Source organism: Anopheles coluzzii, chromosome 3 (assembly GCF_943734685.1).
Source record: "Anopheles coluzzii chromosome 3, AcolN3, whole genome shotgun sequence".
Lineage (NCBI taxonomy): Eukaryota > Metazoa > Arthropoda > Insecta > Diptera > Culicidae > Anopheles > Anopheles coluzzii.
This window is the reverse complement of record NC_064671.1, coordinates 49038698-49054907: the sequence shown is the minus strand read 5'-3', so window position 1 is coordinate 49054907 and position 16210 is coordinate 49038698. Positions and strand designations below refer to the sequence as shown.

Sequence of the window (16210 nt, the reverse complement as noted above, 5' to 3'; positions counted from 1 at the left end):
CAGAATGAATAGTCGATTTGTTTAACCACATTTCAAAGAATGATCACGAATGTTCGAGAAAACATGTTTCCTTCTAAGCATGAAACTATGTCTTAGCCCATATTGCTGCAGCTGGTATCACATGTTCTTCGTCCGTTGATAGGAAAGTTCGAGTGATTTCTCCTTGTTTCTTTAATGCGCAGTAAGGCAATGTGGGTGTGGAACGCTTTGGCGTTTTGACAATGCTGAATGTTTTTCGAATGTTCGAACGCAGTAAGAAGATAAACACACCCGATCCGCCGAATCAGTTAAGATAATTTAGTTGTAGAAATATTTTATTTTCTGTCTCTCGCCTGATGATTAATCACCTTTTTCTTTTGCAAATCCTGCTTACCGCACACACACACACAAAGACACGCGCCTCGCTATATTTCTTTTAATTTCTACGGAACTACTAGTAATATGCTTACATATCCTACGCTTATTCGGATTATTAACCGTTGTTCTTAGGCAATTCTGAATGCGGTTTGTTAATAGTACGATCGAGTTTGGATGCTTACGATGCTGCGCGCTGCTGTGCTTTGCCAGTAGGGACAACTTGAAACCAAAAAAAAAGAAAGATAGTAAACAAACAACTCATTCTTTTGCGCTATGCATTTAAAAACTTCATGGCTAGGATGTGTAGAGTTCAATATTGTTAAACCTCAGGTTTGGAAATCAAAAACCAATAGTGCGCAAAGTAGACAAAATTCAACTGGCTTGGCGGCAAGGCGAGAAAAAAGGCGGGAAGCGGTGGAGTGTAACCATTCAAATTCGCCAACGGGGAAATCTCGACCTTTCTCTCAGTCGTCTGCAGTTTGGTTTTCTCTCTCTCTCTCTCTCTCTCTTTCGTTATGTCCACCGTTCGCCCGTAGTCACTGTCTCCTTCACACTGGTGAACATTTTTTTACTCTAAGGATATTTTCGGCTGATGGTAGCAGAGTGACGAAACGAGATGTTTCATGTGTTGCGCGTTGCTCCCCCCCCTTCTCCCATCGGATGCACAACATTCGAGAAGTCTGTTCAGTAGATTTGTATGATTCCGGACTCTAGCAGTTTCTGAATTTTGGATGCTACTTGAGGATTCTTGAGATGCCTACAATGAAAGTGAAATGGGACGAATGAAATTAGGTTAATATATTACATATTTAGCGCCGCACAAATATTGCGTTACTGTGCACCATCACTTACTCTTGCACTGCCTTTGGATCGTTTTGCATCTGCTCGAGAATGACACGCATCGCCGGATCTTTGAGAATCTGTTGCACTTCCGGATCGTTCATGGCCTTCTTCCACACCTCTTTCGGGTCGGCGTGCACTGCCATTGTGCATGCCCGGTAGCCTTCCAGCGCTTCCGCATTGTTCGGATCGATCTCTAGGGCTTTCTGGTAGGCAGTGAGCGCTTCGGACGATTTCTGCATCACCTGCAGAATTTTGCCCTTGCGGATCCACCCTTTGATGAAAGTTTCGTCTAATCGGCAGCACGTTTCGCAATCCTTCAGACCCAGATCGAAGGCGGCCAGCTTCGTATAGCAGGCCGCACGGTTGCTGTACAGTTTTGCGTCGTCCGGATTGCGCTTGATCGCTTCGGAGTAGTGCTTGACGGCTGTGCTGTAGTCGCCCTGCTTGAAATACTCGTTGCCCTTTTCCTTCTCCTCCTCCGCCTTTGACGGATCGATGTAGGCCAGTCTTTCCATCTCCTTGATTTTCTTCTCGGTGTCACTGAGCAACGACTTCACCTCCGGGGTCCGGTGTTCCGAGAGCGACTTCTCGAAGTAGGTCTTGGCGGATTTGTAATCCTCCAGCTTGCGGTACGCATTGCCGGTGCGGGTGAACGCCTTCGCGATAAGCTTGTAGTCGGCCCGGTTTTCACGACCTACCTCAACCGCCTTCTCGCACTCCTCGATACACTTTTTGAACTCCTTCTGCTCGAAGTATACTGCCGCAATGTTGTTGTGGAATGTAATGTCCGTCGGGTCATGCGTCAACGCCGTGCGGTAGTGCTGAAGGGCTGTCTCGAAATCCTTCTTTTTGTACGCCGCATTGCCGAGATCCTTTTCCTGTAATGCCAGCTGCTTGCTTTCTGGAGTGGCCATTTTTGCTTAAACAGTCTTTCGTTGTCCAACCACGATACTCAAGCGTTGGTTGTGATGGGGGTTAGAAACACCCGGTTAGAGAGATCAAACGTGATAGAAAATATATGCACTTTTTCGCCAAACACGCGTTCGTTAGATGAATATCGTCAAGCCAAATCGCACTTCGTCACGCACAGTTCGTCTTTCACAGTAGCTTTGTTCGGAAAACACTGTTCACCGATGCAGTAGTGCAGAGACACGTTTTTCTTCTCGACACTGACGATTGTTTTTTCTTCTGTATCCGAATGTTCGAGAATCTTCTGTCCTGTGTTTCAGTGTGTGAGTGTTGCCCGGTGGGCCATGAAAATGCGGCGGTTGCATGAAATGTCAAAACGCAGACGCATTGAACGTCAAATTCGGACGGTCTGTCAGTTTTGTCCATAGAACATCAGAATATGTGCGACAAACATTTGTCGCGTGTATCAACAACTATTATTAACGCGCAAATAGACGTAGTGCGAAATCTCTCGCTAATTTTCGATTAAATTTTATCAGGTGGTTCAAAAACACAACAACGCTGGTAGCTCCATCTGTTGAACCCTAACCCAGTGGAGCTTTTTGCGCTCTGATAGCTTTCACGTTCCTTCAGTGCAGTTGTATGGTTTCGCGTTGAAGTGATGCATCCTTAGGAAAAGGACGGAGATACGATTATTGAAATACTAAACTTCAATGAGATTCTATCAGCAACGAAACGACCCTCCGAGCATTAAACGGCTTTGAAGGCATTTAGAAGGTATTTAAGGCCCTAGTCGTCTTAGAAAGCGAATAAAGATTTCAACCAAAACTTTCACGACAATAACGATTCCTCTTCGAAATACAGTCAGAATTCAATAGTTGAACGCTTTTTAGTTGGCATTTTTTTTAGTTGAACGTTCGATAGTTGGCTGACAATTCAATTAAAAAGCATGCGTTTGTATGGAAACCTCGGTTTTTGAAAAATACACAAAAAATCTCATTGTCGTGAAATTTTTTAGAAATTTTATGTATGAAAAAACGTGCCAACTAAAAAGCACATATTGAATAGTTGGCAAGGAATCGAAGTTCAACCAGCAGTTGCGCTGCCACCGGTCAACGTCCAGGAGGACGACAGTGTGTCACGCACACTGTCGCACACACTAAGCAGCGCAAGGCTCAGTGTGTGCCGAGCGCCGCACGATCAGAGTGTGTTTGCGAACCGATCGAGCAGGAGCTCTCGGCAGGGGCGCTCGGTGCGGCTGGTACGCGGCCACCGTTCATGTATATTTTAAAGTGTATTGTGCATTGTGTGTTTTATTTATTATGTACGTTTTAAGTTTTTGAATAAAAGCAAAAGTATCAAACACAACAACTGGAAAATCGAATATCCATAGAAAAAACGAAAGCTCCATAGCTTCATTGGTTTGCTCAATAGATGGCGTTACAACTCATATATTGCTGTCCTTTTCTTGCAATGTGTTTCGACAAGTTTCACGATCATCGGTCACAGGCCCTAAAATTGTTGTCGCCATGAAGGGGAGGGGAGGTGCAAATGGTTCTTCAGCCACGGAGCCCCAACGACCATCTTTCCGGGGGCCCTTGTCGCTAATACTCTTTCCACTTGTAGACATACGGCATACTACAGACTAGAGATCTTCGGCAACCGCTTAGCCGCACGGCGTCATGATACCGACTCTAAGCCAACAAGCCGCCAGATTCTGAACGGACAGGTGCAGCACCATACGCGCACCGTACTAAACAAATCCAGTATCCTCTTTTGTATGAATTCAATTCAAGTTTTGTTTCCACTTGCGTCCGCTAGCTGAATTGGAAAGAAATGTGCTACATATCACACGCACGTTTGCTACAACATACGAAAGCAAAAGCTTAGTGTAACAAAGTTATGCTTAATGCTTAACACGTTCAGATCGATGACAGGCCCCAGGGACTGGCCAGTGAACTTTCCAGCCTGTGTTCTAGGTGCTGGTGGAAAGGAAAGTTGATGAAAATCAGCGCCGGCATGAACGTGTTAATGCGAATTAGGATTCTGCGCATTTCACATCAAACCCTCCAGCGTTAGCTAGCGATTCCTTAGTCATTTTTACATTGCAGCAATTGAACTTATTGCGCTTTTTGGTTTGATTTGTGAAAATTAAATTTCATCGCCGCAATGTGTGTTAACGGTTTTTTAAGCGCCACAGCAACTCATGAACATTGTCCACACGCGAGAAAGAGATAGCGCTATGGAGGGAAAAAGCACGGACGACCGCTGACAGCGATTGGTCGTCTCTGACCGTAGCAATAGACGATGCGCAATCTCAGATTGCGCATATATTTATCTGTCAAACGGGTCGGTTTGATATATTTATCTGTCAAAAAATATTTATATATCTCGGACATATAATCTTGAAAATTTATGCGCAATCTTGGCGCAATCTGAAATTGTATGGAAATGACGTTTATAGCTCAGGGTTGGCTACGCGAAATGACGTATGTTTTGATAAAACGAATATATGCGCAATCTGAGATTGCGCATCGTGTATTAATACGGTGACGCACTAACACATGCAAACCTTCGGCAGCGCGCTCAGGCGAGGGGTATGAGGCGGAGCCAGGGACGGCTAAAAAGCTCGACGAGTTGCTTGACAAATTTGTCGTTGGAGAGAAAAGGAAGGCATGATAAAATTCTCCGACCCAAGCGCCACAGATTAAGCTTAAACGACTGGAAAATTGAATATCCATAGAAAAAAAAGAAAGCTCCACAGCTTCATTGGTTTGATCAATAGATGGCGTATTAAAACTGATTATTATATTGCTATCCTTTTCTTGCAATGTGTTTCGACAAGTTTCATCTTATCATGATCTATATAGCCTTCTAACTTTCCGAGCAAAAATCTATATGAATGGTCGTGTGGTCAGATACGTGGGTACCGACACCAACGACCATTACTCAAATCTCACTTGCTTCAGTGCTGGTGGTTTCGGTTGGAGTTTAGTATTTAAACAATCGTATCGCCGTTCTAGTTCTAGCGATGCATAACTTCAATGCGAAACCATACAACAGTACAGAGGAAATGAGAAAGCTCTCCGCCAAGCGATGAAGCTCAACTGGTTGGGGTATCCCACCAACAGAGAGCGCCACCAGCTTTTTCGCTATTTTTAGAATGCATGAGTCGTTTGCCGTCTGCTAAACGAAGTCTTTCTATATTCCGTTTAGGTAGATAACTTGAGTCGTTTAGAAGCCGTTTAGTGGTCGTTTAGTGGATTTGTGGCACTTGGGGAACGCCTTGATTTCTTCCGTCGCTTTGCACAGCGGGGACCATGTGGTTAGATACGTGAGTATCGACACCACCGACCATTACTCAAATCTCACTTGCTTCAGTGCTGGTGATATTCATTGAAGTTTAGTATTTAAACAATCGAGTCGCCGTTCTAGTTCTAGCGATGCATAACTTCAATGTGAAACCATATAACAGTGCAGAGGAACTGAGAAAGCTCTCCTCCAAGCGAGAAAGCTTTGCTGGTTGCGTATCCCACCAACAGATGGCGCCACTAGCTTTTCTCTATTTTTAGAATGCATGAGTCATTTGCCGTCTGCTAAACGAAGGCTTTTTATATTCCGTTTAGGTTTGAGAGCTTGAGCCGTTTAGAGCCCGTTTAGTGGTCGTTTTGTGCATTTGTGGCACTTTGATAAATTTAACTTGACGCCATACTCCTACGATAGAAGAAATTCTAATATAGGAAAACACATTCAACACAGTTGATCACACACAAATTCTTAATTTCAGGCGTATTGAGCATTAGTGGAGCAGATATGGAAAAATAATTGCGAACAAAATTGGGGTGTAAGAGGTTCCTTGTATCTCGGGGACTACTTGTACTTTCAAACTTTGTTTGCCAAACATTTTTATGGCGTATCTCTAAAGCTTACTGTACAATGATGAGCGAGCTGTCAAATAGTTAAATTCATGTGGCCAAGGCTTAATGTAGACAAAAGTTTCCTACATTTTCATAGATTTTTGCGATTTCTCAGTTATGTTTTCATTCATGTAGGCTAGCTTTGAAAAAATCACGGGAGAAATTATCATAGGGTAACTGTACCAGTTTTCGGCAGGCTAGTGCAGCAGTTTCACAAAAATTGCTCACACATCAATATTTTTCATTATTTTTCTTGAAAGTGTTGTTATTCTGGTTGATAAACTATCATAGTATGTTACAATATTTTTAATTTGCCGGTTCAAAGTCCTTTTTCATAAATATTCGTGAAAATGCAAACATTGATTTTGCTCCTATTTTCGGCAGTTTGTTCCTATTTTCGGCAGGCTGTGTTCCTATTTTCGGCAGCGCGAATACGGGTCAGAAAATGTTTGTATCAATGTGAATATGTACAAAAAAATGTTTAAAGCAATTTAACACTCTTACTTTCCTAAGATTGGTGTTAAAAAGCACTTTAATTATTAATTTTATGTTGCTTATTTTGGCCCGTTTTGACAGCCATTTTGATGCGACGTTTAAACAGAGCAGCCATTGACAGTTTGATGGTTATAGCGTACGGTGCGAACTGGCTTACAAATATTTATTTTTCTCTTAAGTTAGTGCATTGTTTGTCGTAAAATTGGTGATATTTGGTACAAGAAAGGTCATATTATGTGTCGACATACGCATTGTAGTGTTCTGATCAATTTTAAAAGGAATATTCAGCCAAATTCAAAGTGTGTTATTGTTCCGAGTTTCGGCACGAGCCCACAACATTGAGCTGTCAAAAATGAACATTTACTGTGTACCTATTTTCGGCAGCATTTAAAGTGAAAAATAACCTGTTTATCGTGATTTTAAAATTCCGAACAAGTTAGAATAAATTAAATAAGCATAAAATCTTTAATATACACCACTTTTTCATTGTTTTACTGTTCTGATTCTCTTAATCACAAAACCTGCCGAACGAGTGGCTGACAGCAAAGCTGCCGAAAAAAAGCACAATTTATTTGATATTTTGGAAAATACGTAATGAAATGGTGTGAAACTTCGTATGTGAATATCAAATAAGTACACCTTCACTACAAAATTGTATTTTGTGAAATTTTTTACCGCATTTGTGCAGAATTTCACGTTTTTAGCTACCCTGCCGAAAATAGGTACACTGCCGAAAACTGGTACAGTTACCCTATGTTGTAAATGAAAAGTTCGATTTGCGTTTGATTGTTTTTTCCACGTTAATGTTAGGCGAAGTCTTAGGATTTCCGTATGATCTCATGCGATTGCTTAAATGTGTTTGCCCGGTGTTACCCCATATTTCGCCACCGATTGTTATACCTTCCTGTAATTTTGTTCTAATATAATCACTCTTGCATTTTAGGTGCAGCGGTTGCTTATTCTGAAAACGAGAATTGTCAAAAGTCTCAGTTCGCGCATGGATGCATAACATGGAATGATGTTGTAGTGAATGCAATTTTTCTTCTTAGGCTCGCTCACTATTGTGCTCGTCGGTCACGATCCATAGATACGGTATGGTTGATTGATGCAAACGACTCCGACCAGTGCTGAACGACGCATAAGAGCTAGTGGTGGTCTATACGACTCGAAATCGATGCACCATCGAATCGAGGTCGCGTATGCCTTCTTGCACCTGCTGATCTTCCGGGTATAGTCGAACTGCGACCTATTGCATCCGCTGGACCCACGGGACGATTCATTTAATGACCGGACCCAGAGTCGGGGGCGAGCCAATCGGAATCAAATTCCGTGGTTGCAGCGAGTTTGGTTCGACCCGTCAGGCCACAAAACGTTTAGGTGGGTCCGGGCCATAAGCCTACTTTGGCCCAACCTGACCCGAACTCGCTGCTGCAACGGGTCCGCTCATGCTTTCTTGCATGTACTGAACATACTTACACCTTACGGTTCGACCCGGACGACTCAGGGTCGTTTACGGATGACTCCGACTCGGTAGGTGCGTGTCGACCTGCATATCACTAATTTGCCGCAAACGTTAGCCGCGACACTCATTTTCACTCATTTCACAGACCTCTTGATAAAAATCGAAAACTGTCTAGGTTTTGTACAGCCCATCCTAGTAGTTGTTGTTGTTAGTATTGTTTAGAGAGGCTTTGGCTCCTGCGGAGTTCTTTCGCCTAAAACCCCAACCTAGTAGTACTACGCTATCTACTCATGAGCGACGAATGTTTTTCGACGAACAAGTTCACCGGTACGGATGATCGTTTTGCATAACAGCACCCCCCTGCCTACCGATAACTACCAAAAAACTAAAGCTCCTGCCGAAAACTACCGTTAAAATTATAGTGCTCCTGCCGATAACCGCCAAAATAAGCTGGCCACATTGAATACTGCAACTCCTATGCTCTGCTGTAATTCTAGGTTTGAACCCACAATGGGCATATTGTTAAGTTCATTTCTTCAAATGCCCTACACATCGAACTACGAGGATTGTTGTAGCCGTTATCAGTTCGACGACAAAGAACACTGAGCTATTGTTGAAATAATGTCCTTTCGTTTCCGGTAAAAAACCTATTGTTATGTCCGAAAAACTGTTCAGAATATGTGACAAACTGTTTGAATCCCCTATACCAGGGGCCTCCAAACTTTTCAGCTCGCGGGCCGCATTGCTTCAAAAATAACTATGTTGAGAGCCGTTTGACGCTACCTTTAACTGATGAGTGAACGTTTAAATCTCGTTTTTATAATAAAATACCAACGATACTTGTACAGTTTCGTGTTACTAAAGCTTGATTTTTGTTTAAGAAAAGTAAAAAATACATTTTAATTTTAAAAATTCATACTAACGTAATATTTATATTAGCTCAGGCAAAGTCATCGTGGGCCGCATTATAAGCTCTTGAGGGCCGCATGCGGCCCGCGGGCCGTAATTTGGAGACCCCTGCCCTATACTATTTTCATCATATAACCCTTGCACCCTTGTGCTACTAAAAACTTCACATAACCTGAATAACTCATAATAACATAACCTGAATAACCTTTTTGCAGGGACACTATGGTTCCATTCCATCAGGGCTCAAACACGCCCCGAGCGTTTGCATCCTCCGCTCGGATGGGCCAAGACTCATGTCCATAAAGTACCACCGAACGAATCAATGTACGATATATATCTACTACTCTACCTTCCGTAGGCTGTCGCCGTCAACTAAACGAGCGCTGAAGCTCTGGCAAGCAGCTAATTTGTCTTCGTCGCATTCTCATTCTCAGTCCAATTCTTGCTGCTTCGCGCTTGAGTCAGGTGTTTGCACTCCACTCCGTTGATGGTGGCTGGTAAGTGGTTGCGCTGCATGATGTTCCATAGCTCATTCCGGTCCATGGTGTCGTAGGTCGCCTTGAAGTCGATGAACAGGTGGTGCATTATTCATCCGTATGCCTTTATTGATCAAACAATTTTAACAAAATAATATTTCCTGGATGAACCTCCCGATAAGGATTATACATTATGGAATTCACTCAACAGGTGTAACCGTCCGAATGCACCTATTGTGTAGCTAAACACTAATGTCACTAATTTATCCGACGCTACAACTGATTTGCAGTCGTGGCTGCCTCAGGAGTGTCCGAAACCGCTCACGGTTTTCTTGCAACCTTAATTTGGGGATTCCACGCCTCTTCTGTTCTTGTCCCCCCTAAAAAGATTTTACGGGTTGGGTTGTCTCTTTCCATGCGTACAGTATGGCCAGCCCATTGGAGCCTGGCGAGCTTGATACGCTGTACGACAGTGAGGTCGCCGTACATCTCGTATAGCTCGTCATTATAGCGTCAATTTCCTTCCACACATACGGGGCCAAGTATCCTTCTGAGCATCTTCCTTTCGATCGCGGCTAAGAGGGGTCTTCGTCATATTTGAACAGTGGCCATGTCGCAGAGACGGCAGCGTCTCGTTTATCGGCAATCTGCCGCCTGCTCGATCTGGTAGGCTTCAGCTACATAGAAGAGTCGCAGATCGACTCCGAACGACTCCGGGCGGATCTAGTTGTTCCATTTTGCCGGAGTCGAAATCGGACTACAGTGAACCCTCTCTTATTTGAGAGGCGATGGGACTGTCGAATAAGAGGGGTTTTCAAATTACAGAGGTGGAAAGTGAATGAAAGGTCCATCCAAACAAGAAAGAGACAGAACATTTAGTATGCAGCCTGAACTGTTGCTATAGGAAACTGCGAACAGGATTGCCAATTTGAGCATACATCATTCAATAACCACGGCAACACCATACACAAATATGAGGGACACAGATTTCAGAGGTTTTCCAAATTAGAGGAACAAAAATGTACTGAAAATCAAGGGACTGTGCAAAATGTTCAAATAAGAGGGGTTTTTCAAATTAGAGAGGTGTCAAATAAGAGAGGGTTCACTGTATTAATAGTCGGAATCGGACTAATAATAATCGGAATCGGAGTCGTGGGTGCGCTCCATACAGCACCTCACTAATCTCGAGGTCTACGCAGCTAGATCTCTATCGAGCCATTGGCATCAAGGGATCCAAACGATCAACAGAAACTCAGAACCTTCGCGTCCTTGCTAACTGTATCCTCTAGATAATATTTTCTGTTTTACTGACTTGTACCTTGTTCCTTTTTTACCTTTCCTTTTACGCTTGTTTCACAAACTCTTCTCACTTTATTTCTCTCTTAGTTGTCTTGTTTAGTTCATTCTCAGTTAAATTTTGTTCATATTAGCCTACTTCTCTTTTTTGTTTCATTTCTGCCTCATTTTTCATTCATTAATTTATTGTGGCTTCTTTGAATGTTAGGGCATTGGTTTTATTAGTTCAATTTCGATACTGTTAAACCAGTGGCGGATCTAACGGTAGGCGGACTAGGCGGTCGCCTGGGGCCCCGCCGATTTAGGGGCTCCGTAGATCGCTAGTCCTTAGTATGCCGTATGTATTACATGTATGCCGTATGGACAGAGTAGCGACAAGGGCCCCCGGAAGGATGGACGTTGGGGCCCCGAGACTGCCGCATCATTTGGACCCCCCCCCCCCCCACACAAAAAAATTTAAAGTCTCTGACTGATTATCGTAGGGCCGCCCCAACAGCATTTCAAGTTTACTGTTCAATCTCCCTACAGCAAGTTCAGTGCCAGTACCCCCTCCCCCCCTAAAACACCATTTACCATTTACAGGGGGCCTCAACACGTCTTACCGCCTAGGGCCCCCGATACCCTTAATCCGCCACTGTGTTAAACTGTCAACCTCGTCAACTCGAACGACTTAACAACATATGGGGGGGAATCAATAAGTCACTGAAAGTCAAACCCACAAGTAGTGGTACAGGCAGGCCTTGACCGACACCAGTTGTTGAGCCAAATGAAGAAGAAACTGTCAGCCTCAGTTCATCTTTATCCTAAATACATTTTCAATAACTCAAAATGATAATAGATAAAATTTATAAAAATCAATTGACCGAAATTGGAAAGCGATAAGTTCAAAATAAGCTAGTAATGCTGAAGAATATTCGAATCGTACAACATTTAACCACCATAAAACAACTTTAGTAAAAAATTGCATCAAAACGCGGACAAAATACATTTAAAACACAATACAACGATTGTTTATTTACAGTTCCTCAAGATCAACCAAACACAATAGCTCCGGTTTATCCCGGTCCAACTAATTAATTCACGGTTTCTACTCGCTGCCATTCTTCTACCGCGCACTAACCTCCGAACCTCGCCACATAGACATTCACAAGGTTAAGGATCATTGGCCATGATGTGAGTTGATTAAATCCTCGCGTATAAACTTAATCAGCGTGATTCAATCGAATGATTAGCGTGGAGTGTACGGCGGTGATTAACCTAATCCCGGCCGAATGTCAATTGAAAGTGTCCCCACGTGTGCAAAGCTCGCCCGTTACTCACCGAACCAAACCACCCTTAACTTTATTAATAACGGTTCATAGTGTATTCAATTAAGTATTTTCACCATCGTTAATGAGGGTGCCAGAATCTAGGATCCTGCGTACGTTTCCAAAAGCGCCAGAACAATTTTCACAGATGATGAACTGAATCGGTACAGAGTGCTATTGCTGGTGGTGGTGGTGGTGGTATTCGTTGCATGAAGCAATAGTGCTCGCTCTCGGTACTCGCTGGCCGGAAGCACATTAGGACATAATTAAAGCGAATATGTGTATAGTAGTTGTGTGTTGATAATAGAATTTTACACGCACCAGTGCAATCCTTTCACTGGACTGGAGTCGAAAATGGCATCGGATGAGGGATGGGCCACGAAGCTGCTTGGGGCTTTAATTTTAATCAAACTCAAGCTGAAGCAGGGCGTTAAATTACACCTACCCTGACACACACACACACACAAACCACAACCACCCAGTAGGACAGACAGACCCGTGATACATTTATTTGCCTTTCCCATTCTCACATTTCCTCGCGCACATTTCCATCGGTTTAGTATGTGTAGAGATGTTGGATGCAATTGTGAGTTGAAATAAATTAATTTCATTCCTTTATCCTTTTTTTTGCTGTTGTTGATCGTTTCTGCAACCTCGTACATTCCGTCCGGTGCATTCCTTCCACTGCAGCCAGCACCGCGATGATGATGAACTCTCACATATGCACTGCCCTGCACCGATGACGTGCGCTTATACGTGCGCTTCTTTGTGATCGTTTTTCTTTTTATACTTGAGCTGATTTCCGTTTAACGGTTCCACGGGCATGGATAATTGTACGCATGTTCGCTTCATTCCTTCTCTCACGTTAGTAACCCGAATTTGCATTCCCACTAACGCATCAACTGGTTATTTTGTTTCATTAAATTTTATAGCACTTTGCACTCGTTGGCACAACTATTGGGTTGCCTCTCACAAATGGGTGGAAGAAATCAGAATAAATCTGAACTATTTTCAATGGAGGGATATTGAATGTTGGAGAGGGGAAGAAACAAACATAGTCTTATTGAAACATTTGCCTTACCCGCTCAATCCATTTTTCCCTAACAGAGGGATGAAAGCTGGGAGGGGTCGGTGGTTGCAGCTACGAATGCGTCATCGCTGCAACGGTTTCACATATTAATTTGACCCTTTATTTTTTGTTTGGCTATGGGTGGCGGTGGGCAGCAGTTTGACCCGCAAAGCAATATCGAAGATACTTTGGATTAGTGGGATAGGAGCATAATAGCAAAACGGTACGGTACGAAAATACTAACTATTATTTCCTTGTTTGTCTATGCCCCCTCCTCCTCACTCCAAGCCATTGTGTTGTCGTGAAAGTGCCGTCGGATGCAAGCATTCTAGCAACTACTGGCGACAAAATAATATTTATAGGTTTTTGGGGGAATGGTGCAAAAATTGATTCAGCTTTGAAATAATAACAGCAGCATCATCAATAAAAGCTACACATGCGGAAGGGATGCTGCAGTGTGGGGATTGTTTTAGAACTGCACAACGCCCGGCAGGATGGCATAAAATTGGCCCTATTAATAATCAGTGAGTGCGGCGTCACAGCCCAGCCGATTGGTTTAAACAGAGCGACAGAGAGAACGAAACGGGGTAAAAAACACATTCCTTTCGCGCACCAATGTTGCAAAGGCACAAATTCAGCGAGGTTATAGTTATTTATGGTCATTGATACCTACCGATGTTGCCTACCACTACACACGCGTACACACACACATACACACACGAAAGGTTTTTACTATTCCGGGCAGCGCGAATGTATATAGATATAACCCGCATACCTTCCGGATGAACATGAATATTTGGTTTCCATTATACGCATGAACACAATCATTGTTGGTATTGATTGTTTCGCTCTTTAAGTACGATTTGTTCTGGATTATTTTTTATACGCAACTTTCATTTGACCCCGGTCTTTTTTCCATACACCATCAACTGTTATCCGAATAGTCATCAGAAATATGAAGAAAGTATAATTTTACATTCGTTTATTATTAAACCACATATAATTTAATAAATGTGGTTAACAATTGGCATAGCTAAGGTAAAACTGTACGACGCAATGAGCTTATTTAAAATCCCCGTCATATTAATATAGCCTGAGAAAGCAGTTTCATTAATATAGGGTTCAGCAGTGAGAAAGAACCCCCCCCCCCCCCCCTCAAAGCTGAGACTATATCGCACCTATATACTGCGCGAAATTAAAATAGCATTACAACGTTTTTTTTTGTTGCAAGCATTGTGGATATACCATACCTATTGAGATGTTTTATTATTTTCATTTAATTTTTGAAAAGACGAATCATAGAGCATGTCGACGTGACATGCCCCGGTCAACAATCATTCTCCGACATGCTCAGTCCCTGGCTGCAGCCTCCCATCCATGTAGATACCCGATTTCCGACAGATCTCGCTTCACCTGGTCCACCGCTGTGCTCCCATGCGCCTAATGCCGAACTGTGGGTCGCTGTCGAATACCTTCTTGGTGAGGCATGAGTCCGGCATCCTCATGACATGCCTCAGCCATCGTATCTTGCCAGCCTTCGGTTAGCCGTACAGCTCAGCAAGCTTGTGGTTCATCCTTCCGCTTCAAACTCCATGCTCGAACACACCGCCAAAGATGGTCCGGAGGATGCGTCGCTCAAACACGCCCAGAGCGTTTGCTTCCTCCGCTCGGATGGTCCAGGGTTCGTGTCCGTATCAATGTACTATATATCTCACATATTGTTGCGAAACGATAAAATAAAGGTGAAAAATGTAGATATTTCGGTGTTGAAAAATCACAAATTTAGTTTTTATTCCTTCTTCTTAATATATGGCGCAAACAAGAGGTCGCTGGCGTTTCCTTCGGCTTTATTTATACCGCTTCGTTTTCTGCACAATGCGTATCCGGATTTCGCTGCTGATATCGTTGTCCGAAGTAACGACCGTCCCAAGATAGTAGAATTCCTTTACTACCTCGAGATTGTCGCCGTTAATTAGTACACTGCTTTCCAGTTGGTCTCGGTCTCCGGCAAACAGGTACTGCGTCTTCGTCACATCGATTCTCAATCCTAGTCTCGCTGCTTCGCGTTTGAGTAGGGTATACGCCTCACATACCTTCGCTGTTGTCCTGCCGATGATGTCGTTGTCTAGTCTCGCGCTTCGAATGACACCTTCTAGGGCGATGCTGAAGAGCAGACAGGAGAGTCCGTCACGTTACCTCAGACCCCTGTGAGTTTAAGACACTGTCACCTTGCACTGCACCTCGTTCATGGCGGCCTCTAACAGCCGGATCAATTTCCCAGGAAAGTGGTACAGCTTCATGATGTTCCATAGCTCATATAAGTATATGGTGTCGTAGGCCGCTTCAGTCTGACACGTCTGACAAGTTCAGTCTGACACTTTCGACATTTCTGGAGGATCTGCCGAAGAGTAAAAAATTGGTAAGTGCAGTAACGGGTTTACAGTCTCGGGGGCCTTAAGCAGTAAGAGTTGTTGAGGCCCGTTTTTACATGATTACAGGGGTACTCGGCACCCGTCATTGATTATGTAACATTTTAACTTAAATTTTGTTGCTGCCGGGGGGGGGGGGGGGGTGCTTATAGTTCGTCTAGCGCGGGGCCCCAACGTCCATAACCCACGGGACCCTCCTTGCTAATACAGTGCCATATTCTATCAACTGTTATGGATTATGTACTAAAGATTCCGGGGCCCCTCATTGACGGGGCCTTCCGCAATTGCTTACTTTGCTTACCGTTAAATACGCCACGAGGTAAATGGTAGATTTGTCTTCAACAAACCCAGCTTGGTAGCTGTCGATCAAATTTGTAGCAAGGGGTGCAGGTCTGCAGAACAGGATCCATTATTGCACGAAAAATTCGAGTATTTCTATCTGTTGCCCTTTGTGCAGACTGATTGAATGACATCCAGCGTCTTTTTCTCCGATAGTTCTTCCTGCTACCAAATTCTTACGATCAGCTAGTGCATTTCGACGGCAAGCCTCTCCTGCCCCATCGTGAAGAGCCCATCCGGCCGCCAATCCATCCGGCCGCCAGCCCATCGTTCCGGCAGACTTATTGCTCTGCGGTTCTCCTATTTCCTGTCCATTGATGAATCCTGTCCTGATGAATCCTATCCATTGATGAATCAATGAAGACTATCCAAAACTGACAAAACCATCGTGGACGCTAGTTA

At 43.6% G+C, this 16210-nt stretch overlaps 1 protein-coding gene and 1 long non-coding RNA gene across 2 annotated transcripts; one reads left to right on the top strand and one right to left on the bottom strand.

Moving 5' to 3' along the window:
• Positions 1-285: 285 nt before the first annotated feature.
• On the bottom strand, positions 286-2459 carry LOC120960162 (stress-induced-phosphoprotein 1). The gene is made up of 2 exons (XM_040384161.2): positions 1210-2459; positions 286-1114 (listed from the first exon to the last, which is right to left on the bottom strand). The coding sequence occupies exons 1-2, from the start codon at positions 2112-2114 to the stop codon at positions 1042-1044; spliced, it is 978 nt and encodes a 325-aa protein (XP_040240095.1). The 5' UTR covers positions 2115-2459; the 3' UTR covers positions 286-1041.
• Positions 2460-6195: 3736 nt separating this feature from the next.
• Positions 6196-8852, top strand: LOC125907386 (uncharacterized). Its single transcript, XR_007452602.1, has 2 exons — positions 6196-8055; positions 8129-8852. It is a non-coding gene; the product is annotated as an uncharacterized LOC125907386 (long non-coding RNA).
• Positions 8853-16210: the final 7358 nt, after the last annotated feature.

Coding starts and splice junctions, on each gene's coding strand:
- LOC120960162 (XM_040384161.2), bottom strand. CDS start 2,114: ATGGCCACTCCAGAAAGCAAGCAGCTGGCATTACAGGAAAAGGATCTC. Junction 1,115..1,209: donor GATCCAAAGGCAGTGCAAGA/GTAAGTGATGGT, acceptor CTTTCATTGTAG/GCATCTCAAGAATCCTCAAG.